General features: G+C 48.2%; 1 protein-coding gene and 1 long non-coding RNA gene across 2 annotated transcripts in view; both read right to left on the reverse strand.

Moving 5' to 3' along the window:
* Positions 1 to 1,052, reverse strand: part of GARRE1 (granule associated Rac and RHOG effector 1) — a 31,476-nt gene extending 30,424 nt beyond the window's left edge. The window contains exon 1 of the mRNA XM_070952917.1: positions 300 to 1,052. Within this exon, the coding sequence (XP_070809018.1) occupies positions 300 to 782 (483 nt within the window). The 5' untranslated portion in view covers positions 783 to 1,052. The remainder of the gene's footprint in view (positions 1 to 299) is intronic.
* Positions 1,053 to 1,430: 378 nt separating this feature from the next.
* The window catches only part of LOC139323530 (uncharacterized), a 29,791-nt gene continuing 13,176 nt past the window's right edge, over positions 1,431 to 18,045 (reverse strand). Inside the window, exon 2 of the long non-coding RNA XR_011600995.1 lies at positions 1,431 to 1,582. This is a non-coding gene — a long non-coding RNA (uncharacterized lncRNA). The remainder of the gene's footprint in view (positions 1,583 to 18,045) is intronic.

Consider the following 18,045-nt stretch of genomic DNA (forward strand, 5'->3'; position numbering starts at 1 on the left):
TTGCATTCATTCTTATAATGTCAGTATCAAAGTAAAGCTAATTTACCATTTATCCATAATCCCATGAAGGTTTCTTTTGTCATACATTTATTAGCGGTACTTTAATTACTTGGGAAGGTATGTGTTATGACAGCATCACTCCACTTGTTAAACATTTTATAATACAACCGCTCTTTTTCCAAAGAAAATACCAGGTGCAGTAGCTCAGATGTTTCTCTAATTTCTATTGGATATGTCTACCCTGACTGCAACCCTAAAACCTCTCAGCAGATCTTGCCTAAAGAAAGGAAGCAACTTACCTCAATGTCCTGTAGGCTGAACTCCTTCTGATCTTTAAAGTTGGCTGCTCCAGCACTAAGTTCCATAAGCATTTTTGCAATTTCTGGTTTTATTGCTGCTGTGAGTCGACTTGCTGCCTCCATGACATGTTCCTGCACGTCCTTCAGTTGCATAGCTGCCTTAGAATAGTGCGAGTTCCGGAATACACTGCTGAAAAGGTCTGTGAGGAAAGTGCTTGCACGACAAAATACATTGAGTGCATCTAGGTATTTGGAGATTCCCTGCTGGAGGTCTGCGACTGGGGTCGCGTGACTGCAGCTGCCAGCAGCAGCCAGGGAAACCAGAGGAGAGGTTGGAGCTGAAGATGCTAAGGAGGCGCCCAGAGTCTTGCCCAGTTCTGGCACTTGATACTGCTGGTGTTGCTGCCCTTTTTGCTTGGACCCGCCAAGCAAAAAGCGCCGCTTATAGTCCATTTTACTTTCTTGTGCACTGCAGCAATACATAAGGAAGTACTTGGCCAAGGGTTTTTTGAATTAATTCATTCTCATGAGTTGCTCTCTTGGAAAGCCATCTATGTGTAGCAATAGCAGAGGAGCATGCACATAATTTTCAGAAAAGGCATTTGGAAAAAAAATCTAGGTACTAGGTGTCAGTAGTGAAAATGGCAGCTGTTTTGCTGACTCGTACAATTCGCTGTTCAAATGCAGCACTGCTGCAATTACAAATTATAATCATAAAAGCAAGTGGTGGTAACTAAAAGTACTATTTTCTCCTTAAGCATCCTACAGGGGGCACCCAAAATGTTGTTGCAATGTACAAGACACAAAAGCCATTTGCTGTAGTTTTCCTGTCAGTGCATTTCTGACACCTGGTGTTAATATTGTTTTAAATTGAAAGCTCATGTTTAAAAAGTAGTACCATTGTTATATTTTTCTTCAGTTAGTATTAGGAAAGGAAAAGCAAAATCACTGCTCAACAGTGATGAGTAATGCAGACTATGACTGTTCTTGAAGGATCACTGAGTCTTAACATCAGCAGACAAAATAACTTCTTGATTTGACAGAGCCCGTCAGTCAAATCCCATCTTAATACTGAAAAAAAGCATATATTTTTCTAGAGTCTTTGCTACTACACTTTATTCATAACATATGTTTTCTTTTCTTTTTATTGCAAGCCTTTCCACTTTTGCTTCTTGGTGCTGAGGTAGTTTCCTTTTAATATTACTAAGTGGTGCTTTCAGGGTTCATTTTTCTTGATTGTAGAGTATATAGGACGCAGAAATGTAAGGCCTCTAGGTCATTTCCTGGCAAGGGAAAATTGCAAAAAGTTTATTGTTTAGTAATATGTTCTATTATAAAAAGTTAACTCCTACCTGTCTGACAATAATCTGGATAGTAGATTATCACATAAACACTTATGTATCTTATTTGTAAACTGAACTGAAATACGATAAATATATTCAAGATATCACAAGTCTTTTGTCATTTACAGTCCAATCTAAAGTTCAGACATTTAACACTTCCTCTAGTTATACTACTGATCTTGCAAAATGCCTTGAGAGAAGTCAGATGATATTTGAATGTGACCGATTTTAAGAAAATGTCTTGCTGAAGATTACTTAGAAATACTGTAAAACCCCCAGCGTTGCCACTTCTCAGCTTAGATCACCAGTTTTAACTGAAATTAATACTGGAGATCCTCCAGATGGATAAAAAAAATCTATTTTTCCCTAGTTAGAAAAGCAAATCTTCCCTCCTCAGATGTCATAGGTCACATTGGGAGTAGCTGGCAAGCTGCTTGATCACTCCTCTCCTCCCTTAACTGCCATCTGTTGGGATGACCTTGGTTCCAACAAGAAAACTTTTTGTTTTGACTTTTAGCAAGCATATCTATTTCCCCCCCTCCCTTCCCCTTTCAGAGTTTGTGGCAACTATGAGACAGCACAAGATAGCTTCAGCCAGGTTCGCTTCAGAGTTGACAACATATCTGCGAACATCTAGAAACAAATAGTTATAACTAAAAGCCAGCATGGATTTGTTAAAAACAGATCATGCCAAACCAATGCCAAACCAATTTTATTTTATTCTTTGACAAAGTGACTAAATTAGTAGACCAGCGAAATACTGTGTATACTTAGACTTCAGTAAGGCATTCGACAAAGCAGACCACAAGCTACTTCTTGGTAAGCTAGAAAAATGTGGGATAGACAACATCACCACCAGATGGATTTGTAACTGCTGACAAACAATACTCAATGAGTCATCCTTAACTACGTGGAGGTGTAGGAAGTTAGCACCCACCCCTTTCTTCCAACAGATGGAAGTAAACAGTGGGGTACCACAAGGTTCCGTCTTCAGCCCAAGACTTTTCAATATCTTCATAAATGACTTAGATGAGGGAATAGAAGGGGAACTCATCAAATTTGCAGATGACACCAAGCTGACAGAGATAGCCAACACCCCAGAAGACAAGCTCAGGATCCAGAAAGATTTTGACAGACCTGAACCATGGGCCCTATCCAACAAAATGAAATTTAATGTGGAGAAAAGCAAGGTTTTACACTTAGGCAGGAAAAACCAAAGGCACAAGGTGAAACCTGGCTCAAAAACAGTAACTGTGAGAGGGATCTTGGAGCTTTAGTGGATGTTCACTTAAATATGAGCCAGTAGTGTGCGGCAGCAGCCAAAAAAGCTAATACAATTCTTGGTTGTATAAGTAGAGGCATAGAATCAAAATCAGTATCAGTACCACTTTATAAAACCCTTAGTAAGGCCGCACCTGGAATACTGCATCAAGTTTTAGTCACATTACAAAAAACATGTTGAAACTTTGGAAAAAGTCCAAAGAACAACAACAAAGATGATTAAAGGCCTGGAGACTAAAACATATTGTTAGAAGAAATATCCTTCTGGGTTCAGCTCCAAGTGGGGGAAAAAGACACTGGAAACATGGAGACTGCTTGGCAAGACGGTTTAATGGTGGACAGGATCACATGGCTTGAGTTCCTGAACAGAAAAGGGCAGAGATGGTGTGAGTCCCCAGGTTTTATGCCCTCTCTGGCTTTGAACTTCCTGGGGCCCAGAAAGAGTATCCTGATTGGTTGTCAGACTCCCAGGGGGTGGGGGGGTCTTAGGTAGCCTTGCTGGCTGATGTAATCTTCCCAGGTGCCATGTGGTGAGTTTCTGTCCTAGATGGGTCCCATTTCGTTAGTTTCTGTTTGCTATTGTGTTGCAGATTATGGCCCATTAACAAAGGTGTATGTGGGGGTGGCAGGAAGCTGCTTTGTCTTTAAAACATGTTTCTCCATTTCTCATCCAGGGAAATATAATATTCTGCCTTTTTAATATTTCCTAAAATATTTCATTCTTCCAGGAAAGGGGTGGGTGCTAACTTCCTACAATATGAAGAATGATTGCAGGATTTCGGTTTGGCTAGTTTAGAGAAAGAGAAGGACTGGGGGTACATGATAACAGTATTCCAGTATTTGAGAAGTTACCACGAAGAGGAGGAGGTCAACTTATTTTTCAAAGCACTAGAAGGCAGGACAAGAAACAATGGATGGAAACTAATCAAGGAGAGAAGCAATCTGGAATTAAGGAGAAACTTCCTGAGGACAATTAACCAGTGGAACAGCTTACCATCAGCAGTTGCAGGTGCTTCATCCCTGGAGATTTTTAAGAAAAGACTGGACAGCAGGGTGGATAAAAATCAGTGATTTTTTTAAAAAAATCAAAAAAATCGGATTTTTTTTATTTAAATCAGAATTTTTTTATTTTTATCGAATTTATTTTAATAAAAAACTTTTGGGGTAAAAATCGATCGTAAGATAGTTTTCTATTTAAGATACATAATTCAGTTTATTCAGCATGAAATGGAGCTTAGTTATGTAGCATGAGGCTGTATATTCTGCAACACTGGGACTATCGGTGAGTCAACCGCGGGTCAAAGGAGTAGCAGAGATGACAGTTGCTCTTTAAAACTTATGATTTAAATCGAGTTGATTTAAATCAAGCCTTTTTACTAGTGATTTAAATCATGATTTAAATTGTGATTTAAATCAACTCGATTTAAATCAAATCCACCCTGCTGGACAGTCACTTGTCTGAAATGGTATAGGGCCATGATGGCGAACCTATGCCACACGTGGCACGCGGAGCCATATCAGTGGGCACGCGAGCATTGCCCTAGCTCAGTTCCGGCAGTAGGGCCTTTGGGGGGTGGGAGGCCCGTTTTTCACAACCTTCCTCACCCCCCAGAGGCCCTCCAGAGTACAGAAACGGCACGTTTCCCGACCCAATTATGGGTGTGGGCATGCGTGCGCATGACACCACCCCGCACTCCCCCCGCTTTTGGCACACGACAGCAAAAAGGTTAGCCATCACTGGCCTATAATTTGGCTTTCTGCCCTATATGAGCGACCTAAACGGGCGGCCGTTTAATTTAATTTATTTTTAATTATTTTAACTTTTATATTGTATGTTATTTTAATTCTTGGATGTTCACTGCCCTGAGTCCCTTCGGGGAGAAGGGCGGGATATAAATTTAATAAATAAATAAATAAATAAATAAATAAATAAATAAATAAATAAATAAATATACATATATTTCTCATGAGGACAGTGAGATGTTCGGGAATTCTGACTGCTTTCACAGGTGGCACACGGAGCCATATCAGTGGGCACGTGAGCATTGCCCTAGCTCAGTTCCAGCAGTAGGGCCTCGGGGGGGCTTTTTCACTCTCCCCAGGCTCCAGAGGCTTTCTAGGAGCCTGGGGAGGGCAAAAACAACCTTCACCACCCCCCGGAGGCCCTCCAGAGACCAGAAACGGCATGTTTCCTGACTTCCAGTCCCACCCCCCAAGAAAGCCTCTGGAGCCTGGGGAGGGTGAGAAACGGACCTACTGGGATCACTGTGCCATTGCGTGGCAAAAGCAGGGGAGCATGGGTGAGTTGCACGCGCATGTGTGGGGCACATTGAATTATGGGTTTGGGCATGCGTGCGTGTGACACACACCGCCCGCACTCCCCCCACTTTTGGCACGTGACAGCAAAAAGGTTAGCCGTCACTGGTCTATAATTTGGCTTTCTGACCTACACATATATTTCTCATGAGGACAGTGAGATGTTCTGGAATTCTGACTGCTTTTCACAGTTTGATGTAATCAACATAATCAAAGGCCTTTCTGTAATCAATGGGGTTATTTTTGATAATCATGAATGTTCCTCTTAACATGACTCAGGATCTGGCCCTTATGAAAACAAGGATGTCTACTCTTGTCCATTTATTTTGGTAAATTTCCTTGGCAAAGGAAACAAAAATGACATATTTTTTTCCCCAAAATTCTCCTTTCTCCATCCTTTTTTTTGGTCATGTCTGTAAGATCCGAGACAGGATACCTCTGTTGAGCATGAAAAAAGAAGGGAGTTGAAGTTTCCTGGTAGGTATTTTTTTCCAGCATTTTTACTAAATAATTAAGAAATATTGAGGTTTTTCCTGCTTTGACAGGATTAATTAAGCTTGCCTATAGAGGGATGTGTGTGGGAAAAAATCTCATTGCTTTCTGAAAACTTCCAACTCCTTGCACTGCATGTTACAAAGGAGACTATTTATAATTAATATCAGTGATAATGAACAAGGTAGGCCTGTTCCGTATCCATCTTGAATTTATGTCTGGCAATCTTATAGAGCAGTGATGACTAACCTTTTCTAGACCAAGTGCCCAAAGCAAACCCCCAAAATGCAATGTGCGCGTGGCGCCGCACATGTACCCCAGCCCCTGCCCTTGTGGCCTCTTGCATGTGCGCCAGACCCCACACATGTGCATGTGCTCCCGCAGGTGCCGCACACCCCCGTGCATGCATGCACACCCCTGTGCATGCACCCTGTCACCACACGTGTGGCAGAGATCCGAAGACCAGCTCACTGGCAGGAGGCATGCGCACATGTGCAGCGGAGCTGAACTGGGGTGACGGCTCATGTGTCATCAGAGAAGGTACTGCATGCCACTTCTGGCACGCGTGTCATAGGTTCGCCATCACGGTTATAGACAAAACATGGCAAAGGAGACCAACAAAACTGTATACACTTTCCATGTTTGGTCAACCTATATATATTGAACATACTGCATATCAAGAAAAGGTGGACTGGAAGAAAATAAGTGTAGTTTTAGAACTGGAGGAAGAAACTTCAATAAGCTGCATTGGCTGATGGCACCACAAAGGATCTATAAATCCTAATACTAAAAGCCAGAGAACACAGTGAAAAGATAGGACTAAAGTGCCATCACTTCTGGATACCTATAAAGATCAGAACTTTACAAGCCATGATATTTCCTGTACCACTCAATGGAAATGAAGGTTGTATTCTGAAGAAGCAAGATACTAAGAGTTTGCCTTTGAACTTTGGTTTTGTAGAAGATTCTGAGAATATCACGGAGAGCCAAGAAAACAAACAAGGCTCAAATTGTCTTACTTTGGACTCATTAACTCACTGTATGACTAGGAAACAAAAAGACCTTTATGCAGTGGTGGGATTCAATTTTTTTAACAACCGGTTCTGTGGCCGTGGCTTAGTTGGGGGTGTGGCTTGGTGGTCATGTGACTGGGTGGGCATGGTTAGCTGGTCATGTGACCGGGGGGCGTGGCTAGCTGGTCATGTGACCGGGTGGGCGTGGTTATCTGCATAGGGACTACACAGAGGGCTGAAAAAAGTCATTTCTGACTGGTCCTCGCACTTTTGACCTGTCCTCGTACTTATGACCATCCTCACATTTATGTCCGTTGCGGCATTCTTAACAACCGTGTCACTCATTTCACAACTGCTTCTCTTCATCATGGTGACAAGATAGGGCAAAAACGTAAAATGTGGGGACAGTCGTAAGTTCGAGGACTGGTCAAAAGTGCGAGGACCAGTCAAAAATAACTTTTTCAGCCCTCTGAGTAGTCCATATGCATAAAAGGACTACCCAGAGGGCTGAAAAAAGTTATTTCTGACAGGTCCTCGCACTTTTGACCGGTCTTCGCACTTATGACTGGTCATCATTTATGCCCATTATAGCATTCTTAACAACCGTATCACTCATTTCACAACTGCTTCTCTTCACCATGGTGACAAGATAGGGCAAAAACATAAAATGTGAGGACAGTTGTAAGTTCGAGGACTGGTCAAAAGTGCGAGGACCAGTCAGGAATAACTTTTTCAGCCCTCTGAGTAGTCCATATGCATAAAAGGATACAGCAATAGAGAGGAATGAAGGAAGGGAAGGGAAATTAGAGTAGGAGGGAGGGTAAAAGAGGGAGGAAGAGAGGAGGAGAAGGAGAAGAGGAAGAGGAAGTAGGGAGGAGAAGAAGAGGGGGGGGAAAGAGACAGTAAGAAGGAAAGAAGAGAGAGAGGTGGTAGGTTTGAGGAGAAAGATTGCTGTACAATAAAAAAGATGAAAGGGGAGAAAGCCAACCCCAAACAAATATAAAGATATTAAGATAAAGAATGAATTGTTAAACTTTAAAGAATAAAAGAGAACAAATAAGAATAAATAGCAATAATTAGAAACACACATACAAACATACAATGTATTTTCTTTGAACAGAGTATTTGGCCAGTTCCCAAATTTAAACAGTGTTTAGTCATTTCAATTAAATTTACAATTTCTATATTTCCTTTTTGTCATATTTATTCCTCATCTATTTTTTAAAAAAACTAATATTACCCTTCATCCTCATCTCTAATCTTAATCAAATTCAATTTTTCCTGTCTATTCTATATTATATCCCTTCCCATTGTCATCTATTTTTATATCCATCCTCACATTGGTTAATTATGTAATATTACAGTTGTTTAATACAAATTCAACATTTTAATATAAATCAATTAGTTATATAACCATCTTTTTTGTATATTAATCAATATGAACATGAATATTCCAATTATTTCCATGCAATCCAATTTCTTACAAATCAATTAATTATATTTACCAATAATAATAAACCAAATAATTTCCCCCATATATTCCTCCAAACCACAACTTAACCATTTCTGCTTTCAACACAATATACAATTAATAGTTTCTCAATTATTACAATTCCCTAGTTAAATAGAGCTTTTTTTCTTTTGTGTTTTAAAATCTTGAACTCGCCTCTTTTGCCCTAAATTTCCCATTGTTTGCAGTTTTGCACCTACCTTTTTTGGTGAGGAAAAAGAAAAAGAAATCTCTCTCTGCCTCATTTTGTCACGTTGCAGCAAAGACCCTGCTTTACTTTCAGTTTTGCTTTTATTTATTTATTTATTTATTTAATTAAATTTCTATACCGCCCTTCTCCAATAGGACTCAGGGCGGTGCACAGCCTAAGTAAAAACAAAGCATACAAAATTTAAAAACAGTATTAAAATAATTAAATATTTTGGCCGTAATTAAAACAACCCAATTTAAAATCAATTTAAAATTTAGCTCAAGCCAGCCCAGCTAGTTGAAATAAATAAGTTTTCAGGGCCCGACAAAAAATCCGGAGGTCTGTTATTATCCGTAACTCTGGGGGAAGGTTGTTCCAGAGGGTGGGCGCCGTCACAGAGAAGGCTCTCCCCCTGGGGGTCGCCAGCCGACATTGTCTGGCGGATGGCACCCTGAGGAGGCCCACTCTGTGCGAGCGTACTGGCCGGTGGGAGGCTATTGGTGGCAGAAGGCGGTCTCGTAAATACCCCGGCCCTAAGCCATGGAGCGCTTTAAAGGTGGTCACCAACACCTTGAAGCGCACCCGGAAGACCACCGGGAGCCACTGCAGCTCGCGCAGGAGAGGTGTCACATGGGAGCGCCTCGTCGCCCCCATAATCCCCCGCGTGGCCGCGTTCTGGACCAGCTGGAGCCTCCGGGTGCACTCCAGGGGGAGCCCCATGTAGAGAGCATTGCAGTAGTCCAGGCGGGAAGTGACTAGTGCCTGAGTGACTGTGCGTAGAGAGTCCCGATTTAGAAAGTGGCGCAACTGGCGTATCAGGCGAACCTGATAAAAAGCCCCCCTGGCCACGGCCGTCAAATGATCTTCTAGAGACAGCCGTGCGTCCAGGAGGACGCCCAAGTTGCGAGCCCTCTCCGTGGGGGCGAGTAATTCGCCCCCAATAGCCAGCGATGGCGTCAGCTGGCTATATCGGGACGCTGGAAGCCACAGCCACTTGGTCTTGGAGGGGTTGAGTCGGAGCCTGTTTCTCCCCATCCAGACCCGCACAGCCTCCAGGCACTGGGACATCACTTCAAGGGCATCGTTGGGGTGGCCTGGGGTGGAGATGTACAGCTGGGTGTCATCAGCGTACTGATGGAACTCCACCCCGAAGCCACGGATGATCTCACCCAGCGGCTTTACATAAATGTTGAACAGAAGGGGCGAGAGGACCGACCCTTGCGGCACCCCACAAGCAAGGTGCCTCGGGGTCGACCGCTGCCCCCCTGTCAACACAGATTGCGACCGGTCAGAGAGGTAGGAGGAGAACCACCGCAGAACGGTGCCCCCCACCCCCAACCCCGCCAACCGGTGCAACATGATACCATGGTCGATGGTATCAAAAGCCGCTGAGAGGTCTAACAGGACCAGGATAGAGGAGCAACCCCTATCCCGAGCCCTCCAGAGATCATCCACCAACGCGACCAATGCCGTTTCCGTGCTGTGCCCAGGCCGGAAGCCGGACTGGAGCGGGTCTAGATAGACAGTTTCATCCAGGTACCGGGGAAGCTGTTGCGCTACCACACTCTCAACAACCTTCGCAACGAAGCGAAGGTTGGAGACTGGACGATAGTTAGCCAAAACAGCCGGCTCCAGAGAGGGCTTCTTGAGGAGGGGCCTCACAACCGCTTCTTTCAAAGCGGCCGGCAGGACCCCCTCGCCCAAAGAAGCGTTAACAATCTTCTGGAGCCAGCCTCGTGTCACCTCCCGGGAAGCCAGTACCAACCAGGAGGGACACGGGTCCAATAAACATGTGGTCGTGTTCAGCCGTCCCAGGACCCTGTCCATGTCCTCGGGAGCCACAGGATTGAACTCCCCCCAGATAACACTCTCAAGACCTGCCTCAGTCATCCCATCCGGACATACCCAGTCAGAGGCCAGCCCTTCCCGAATCTGAGCAATTTTGTCATACAGATACTGCACAAAGTCCTCAGCTCGGCCCTGCAAGGGGTCATCCCGCACTTCCAGGTGGAGGAGGGAGCGGGTCACCCTAAACAGGGCGGCCGGGCGATTATCTGATGACGCGATAAGAGCGGCAAAATAGCTAGATTTTGCCGTTTTTATCAGCACTAGGTAGGTCTTAATATGAGACCTCACCAGTGTTCGGTCGGATTCGGAGCGGCTGGTCCTCTCCAGGCGTCTTTTCCGGCGCTTCATCTCCCTAAGCTCCTCGGAGAACCAAGGAGCTAGGTGAGTTCGGTGCCGGGTCAGAGGCCGCAAAGGCACGACACGGTCCAAGGCCCCGGCAACCGCACTATCCCAGGCGGCCACCAGATCCTCAGCCGAGTCATGAGCCAGAGTCTCAGGAAATGGCCCAAGCTCCATCTGGAACCTATCAGGGTCCATCAGGCGCCTGGGGCGGAACCACCTGGTCGGTCCCGCCTCCCTGCGGCGGGGTGCAGCGGTTAGAAAGTCCAGTCGAAGGAGCGAGTGGTCAGACCATGACAAGGGTTCGATGACTATATCCCCTGTATCAAGGCCACTCGACCACTGACCAGAGACAAAAACTAAGTCCAGAGTGTGTCCACCCCTGTGAGTGGGGTCATAAATTAACTGAGTAAGGTCCATGGCCGTCATGGGAGCCATGAACTCCCGAGCCACCTCAGACGTTTCGCCGACAGATGGCAGGTTGAAATCCCCCATGACTAAAAGTCTGGGGGTACCAACCGCCACCTCAGCTATGACGTTGAGCAGCTCGAGCAGGGCCGTTGCCACGCGGCAGGGAGCCAGGTACGTGATCAACAAGCCCATCTGTACTCCACGACCCCACCTCACAAAAAGAGACTCACATCCGGCTATCTGTGGAACAGTGGTCTCCCTCGGATCAAGACTTTCCTTTATAATAACCGCCACCCCCCACACCCCTGCCCTGAGCTCTCGGCTGATGGAATGCTCGGAAACCTGGTGGGCACATATCCACAAGGGGAATGGACATTGACTTACCTGAATGTCCTTTTTCGGAACGCTGCGTATACACTCCAGCATTGGGAAAATCCTCTTATCTGACAGCAACTGAGAGAACTTTTTTTACTTATCTACCCACTCTGTGCTCTCTCCACGCCCCCTTTTGCACCCGAATCCCCAGTCTTGAACGAAGACACCATAGGTGAACTACAACAAAATTTATTAACACAAAACCACCACAAACCAACATACAAAGAAAGGGAGGGAAATGGAGTGTATACGCAGCGTTCCGAAAAAGGACATTCAGGTAAGTCAATGTCCATTTTCCAGAACGCTGCTACTACACTCCAGCATTGGGACATACCCAAGCCTAACTTCCAGGGTCGGGCAAAACACTATCCAACTCAGAGGACCCAGACACCACTGCTTGCAAAACTCGTCGCCCAAAAGACGCCTCAGCCGAAGCGTAGGCATCAATTCGATAATGTCTAATGAAAGGCGACAAGGAAGTCCAAGTAGCCGCCCTACAGATGTCCAACACAGAAGCCTGGGTAGCCCAGGCTGCTGAAGTAGCCGCACTCCGCGTAGAATGAGGCAGAATGTTCCCAGGAACAGGACGACGCTGATTCTCATAAGCCGCAGCAATACAGGCCTTAATCCAACGACCAATCGTGGTCGACGACACTTTCTGACCCATGGATGCAGGATGGAACGAAACAAATAGGGCTTCCGTCTTCCGAAACTCGGCCGTCCTACGCATGTAACGTCTCAACGCCCTGCGCACATCCAGAGTGTGCCAGAGAACCTCCCGATGATGTCTCGGCGACGGGCAGAAATCCGGAAGCACTAATTCCTGCGCCCGGTGAAACCACGAGTTAACCTTGGGCAAAAAAGCAGGATCCATCCTCAGGACCACAGTGTTAGCATGAAAAATGCACAAATCTTTCCTGACGGATAAGGCAGCAAGCTCAGAAATGCGTCTAGCCGACGTGATCGCCAGGAGAAATGCAACTTTGAACGACAGAAACTTAAGTGAAGTGGAACCCAGCGGCTCAAACGGAGACAAAGTGAGAGCCTGCAAAACTAAAGATAAATCCCAAGTGGGATAACGATGAACCGTAGGCGGTCTCAGGTTCGTAGCTCCATGAAGGAACCCCTTCACCCACGGATGATGAGCCAAGGAAGTGTACGGTGGACAGGATAACACAGTGGCCAGGGCCGCCACCTGGCGCCTGAGAGTGGCGGGAGACAAACCCCGATCCAAACCCGCCTGTAGAAAAATGAGGACATCCTGAACCGTTGCAGACGTAGGATCCACATGAGCAGTCGCACACCAACGGCAAAAGGCTCTCCACGTGGCTTCGTAGATCCTCGTCGTGGACGGTCGACGGGCCGACTGAATCGTACCAATCACCGTATCCGGCAAACGGCCTTTCTTCAAGAGGACGCGCTCAAATGCCAGACGGCCAACTGCAGCCATTGGGGCTCGGGATGACGAATGGCTCCCTGACACAGCACGATCCGATGTGGAGGAATCACCCACGGGTCTGTCACCGAAAACTCCACAAGATCTGCGAACCATGGCCTGCGGGGCCAATGTGGAGCCACCAGTAATATCTCCGCCCTCTCCACTATCATCTTGCGAACCACCTGCTGAATCAGAGTGACGGGTGGGAAGGCATATAGTAGACCCGCTGGCCAACGACACCGCAGAGCGTTTGTGTCCTCTGCCGCTGGAGTCGGATACCGAGTGATGAACCGGGAAAGTTGGGCGTTGGTCGGACTGGCGAACAAGTCTACCAGAGGCCGTCCGAAGCGAAGAGAAATCTCCTGAAATAGACTGGGAAGCAGCTGCCACTCGGCCTGGTCTATCACTTCCCTGCTGAGCCAATCCGCTCGTGTGTTGGCTTCCCCGGAAATGTGGTCTGCGAGGATGGACTCCAGATTCCTCTCCGCCCAGTTGAACAGACGTGTCGACTCGAGCATCAGCGTCTGTGACTTCGTCCCCCCTTCCCGGTTTATGTGCGCTTTGGCAGATGTATTGTCCGTGAGAATCAGGACATGACGACCCCAAACCAGCGACCGGAAATGCAGAAGGGCGAGATGAATGGCTCGAAGTTCCAATAGGTTGATGCTCTGTGCACGTTCCTCTGGAGACCATTGTCCTTGGCCCACCTGGGCACCCAGGTGGGCTCCCCAGCCATGGAGGCTGGCATCGGTGGTGATCACGACCCGGTCTAGTTCCAGAAAACTGCAACCTTGCAGGATGGCCGACGACTTCCACCAACACAGTGACATTCTGACCCGCGGAGGCACGAACACCGTCCTTGTGGAGTTGGAACTGCCTGTTCTCTGGAATGGAAGAAGAAGCCATTGCAGTGGACGAGAATGTCTGCGTGCCCACGGAACAACGCGGAAACACGAGACCATCTTCCCCAACAAACGTGACAGCGTCAATAGAGGAGCCTTCCTCCGGGTCAGCACTTGGCCCACAAGCGATTTGATGTTTTTCGCCCTCTCTGAAGACAGGAAAACCTGACCCTTCTCGGAGTCTATCAGGGTCCCGAGGTGTAGAATCGCGGTCGTGGGAACGAGCTGGCTCTTGTCCAAGTTGATGGAGAATCCGTGCTCTCGGAACGCTGAAAGCACCCTGTCTCTGTCTTGCGCCGCTTGTGCCCTGGACGAGGACAGGATCAGAATGTCGTCCAGGTAACATAACACCCTCACCGGAACGGTACTGAGATACGCGGCCACTACCGCCACCAGTTTGGTGAAAGTCCTGGGAGCCGAGGAAAGACCGAACGGCATCGCACAATACTGGTAATGCCTGCCCGCATACTCGAATCGCAGAAACTGTCGATGCGAAGGAAGCACTGGAACATGCAGGTAAGCCTCTCGCAAATCCACCGACTGCATCAGGTCCCCTTGGCGAATAGAAGCCAGAATGGACCGAAGAGAATGCATCTTGAAACGACGGTAACGTACCGCCCGATTCAACTCCTTGAGGTTGAGAATGCCTCTGACCCCTCCCGAACTTTTGGGAACCAAAAATAGTATCGAATAGAAGCCGGTCCCCTGCTGGTCCAACGGAACCGGTTCTATCGCGCGGATCTCCAGCAGGTGTGCTATCTCTTCCACCATCAGGCTGCGAGAGTCTGTGGACAGGGAAACTGGGCACCGGATGAACCGTCGTGGGGGCCGATCCGTGAATTCGATTGCGAGGCCCTCCGAAATTGTACGACGCACCCACTCGTCCGGAGTGGACCGGGCCCACCGATGACAAAAGGCCCGGAGACGTCCTCCCACTGGTCCCGGAGTCGGTGAGTCATTTGCCCCTTCTGAAGGGCCTAGAAGTGGATCCGCGATAGGGGCGCTTGGAGGAGGACTGTGATCTGCCACGCTCTCTGAAACGTTGTCTGTCGGAGAAGCGGTCTGGAGCCTGGAACGACTGCCGGTAAGTCGAGGGGCCTCCCTGCCCCGAGTAGGAACGAAATGGCTGACGTTGCGTGTAAGGAGTGTAACGCCTGTCTTGTCTGCGAAGGGACGAGGGCATAATTTTGCGTTTGTCTTTGTCCTCCACAAGAATCGGCTCCAATGCCGTGCCAAACAAGTTCGGAGCTTTATACGGGGCCGCCGCCAACTTCCACTTGGTTTTCACATCGGCTTTCCACGGCCGTAGCCAGAAAAGGCGTCGCGATGTGACAGAAGTCGCTAACGCCCGCGATGCAAACTTGACAGAGTTCAACGAAGCATCCGCCGAATACTCTGTGGCTGCAATAATCTTGTTAATATCGTGGCGCAAGCGGGTATCCTCTGGAGGGAGCCGTTCCTGAAGTTGGCGTAACCAGATCAAAGAGGCCCTATTGAAGAACGAAGTAGCCGTGGCAGTTCTAACAGTCCAGGCCACGGCTTGATGAGACCTACAAAAGGCCAATTCGGTGCGCCTGTCCTCCGATTTGAGCCCCTCCAGCGGATCGGATGAGACCATCGAATGCGAAGTGAGAGACGCCACCGGTGCATCCACAGTGGGCACGTCCAACATGGCTTCAAGTTCGGGCGCCGCACAGAACAGCTTCTTATCTAAATTGCTTGGTGCAGTGGACGACCCTGGTTGGGCCCAAAGCGCTTGCAAAACATCCGCGAACAGTTGAGGGCACGGAATAAAGTCCTTCTCCTGCTTGACTTGCTTAAACAGGGCATCATGAGGACCGGTCTCAGACGGGGTAGTCGCGGGTTGTGCTCCCACCGAACCCAGATTAGTAGTCAAACGAGCCTTGTGAAGGAGGGACTTAAATAGTGAGGGACGAAACAAGCCCGTGAAGGCTGGAGTGTCAGGTACCAGACCTTCATCCTCAGAGAATTCGAGGTCATCGGGGCCCTCCTCGTCATGGCCCGAGCCCTCAGACGAAACAGACTCACGAGGCGAGGGGGAACGAGCCCTGCGAGAGCTTGAAGAGGCCAACGTGCCTGAAGTCCCCGCCGCCGATGTCTGGGCCGCTGTCTGCGCTCCGGCCGCCATAATAGAAGCCAACGCTGTTGACAACATCGTCTGGAAGTCAAACTGAGACGGAGGCGGAGGATTGTCCACTTCTCGGAGTCCCGCTGCTGTAGGCGTGAAAGTGGCCGAAGGTTGGCGCCGAGGGGGCGGAAAGGCCTCTAAACCCGCTGAGGAAACATCAGGCATCGACTGGGACACGCCCTTCTGCCAAGCCAAGGAACCGGATTGGACCGTTCTCCGCTCCGAAAGGTCAGGAACAGGAACAGCCTGGTGGGCGGATCCCGTATCACCACGGACCAAAGAAGCTGACGCCTGCTTGGCCTTCTCACATCTCTTTTCCAAAGCCTTATGACGCCTGAGAGCATCCTTCTCAGCGGCAGAGGAGGTCTTAGAGTGGCGGGACTTGTGACCGCCAGACTCAGAGCGTTTGCCCGATTGTTTCTTGCGGGACTTAGATCTGACAGGGCTGACCTCCTGATCACTGTCTGAGGAGAACGAACAGTCCGCCATGGTGAGAGTGCCCCAAGCTGAATAGTAATTATTAATCAATTGATAGACAGATGGATTTGTAATAATAATAAATAATGAATCAATAATGATTGATTGACAGATATCAGTTTGCCTGATTAATTGATAAATTGATTGGATGAATACTTGTTTGATTAATTAATTGGTTGATTGAATGACTGGTTGCTTTGATTACTTAATTAATAAATATCAGCTTGATTGATTAATTATTTGAATGATTGGAGGAAAGCTTGCTTAATTAATTAATTGATTGATGATTTAAAAGTCTGGTTACCGCTCTGGGCAAGCACTATGCCCCAACAAGCAGTGTTGGCACTCCTGCCACGCCAAGAACCAGGGCACCCCTGTCTCTGCCCAGGTGTGTGGGAAAGCCTTGCACAATGGCTGCAAATGGGGTGAGCTATAAACTGGCAACGCTCCCCCCCCCTTTTTCCTCCTCCGAGTCAATGCCCAGGGCGGGACAGAGACTCAGCCAGTCAGACCTCAGAGAAAAGGCTGCGGCCCTCTAATTAGGGTCCGCGCTGCCACGAGGTGATTCCCAAAATGGCGGCCGCCCTAATGGCTCAAAATGGCGGCCGCAAGTTGGTGGCGTAGTTATAAAATGGCGGGCCGCCCGAGCTTTGAAGGATGGCGGAGCGCTTTCCCCCTGGCGCCGCTCACACGCGGACGCCAATCAGGGATGGAGACCGGAGCGGCTTTTTACGGCGGGAGGGTAGCGAGCTCCGACAGCCACGCCACACACCCCCCTCAGCGATCGCTTACGGCCGAAGCTCCGAGGCCGAAAACACCGCCAGTCACAGCGCCGCCCGCAGAAGCCTGACGGGACGGCCGCTGGATGAGTCACGCCACTACACACAGCGAGCCGTAGCCGCTCCTGCAAATACCTCCGTTCCGGCTCGCTGTTCCACACGGGAGTCGGGGAGCGATCCAGTCAGCCCCGACCTCCCCGGCAATAGAATAACCTTACCGGATCCGCCCCTCAGGGACAGAAGCCGGCAGCAGCAGGCGCAGAAGCGCGAAAGTCGGCACGACCCAGCTCCCTGGGCACGAAACCGACGAGCAGCTGATAGACTCACAGGAACTCAGAGAAACCTAAACTTAACCGAAAAAAAGGAGAAATAAAAAAAGGGGGCTAATCAAAAATAACCAAAAGGCCTAACGCAACACTCAGAGCACAGAGAAAATCCTCCCAGTGTGTCAGCAACTGAGAGAAAGACTGAGGATTCGGGTGCAAAAGGGGGCGTGGAGAGAGCACAGAGTGGGTAGATAAGTAAAAAAAGTTCTCTCAGTTGCTGTCAGATAAGAGGATTTTCCCAATGCTGGAGTGTAGTAGCAGCGTTCTGGAAAACCCCCCCCCTCATGGCCCAACCAATTTTGCAGCATAGCTAGGCTAGGGGAAAAAAAATCTGCTCCAGCACTCTTTGCAGATAGCAACAGAACCCTGGCAAAACAGCTGAGAGCAAATCAGCTGAGAGTCGGAGGCCGATCTAATCAACTTGTGCTAATTAACCGATGCTGAAGCTGAAGGGGCTGTTTTTTCTTGCTGTTTGCTTTCAAGGAGGTAAGTGCTGCGAGGCACAGGCCAAAGGGTGGGGGCCACCCTTTGCCACTTAGACCCCCCTGCCGCCCCCC

This window comes from Pituophis catenifer, unplaced genomic scaffold, assembly GCF_029215685.1.
Source record: "Pituophis catenifer annectens isolate HBS135680 unplaced genomic scaffold, rPitCat1.0.hap2 SCAF_13, whole genome shotgun sequence".
NCBI classification, from domain to species: Eukaryota; Metazoa; Chordata; class Lepidosauria; order Squamata; family Colubridae; genus Pituophis; species Pituophis catenifer.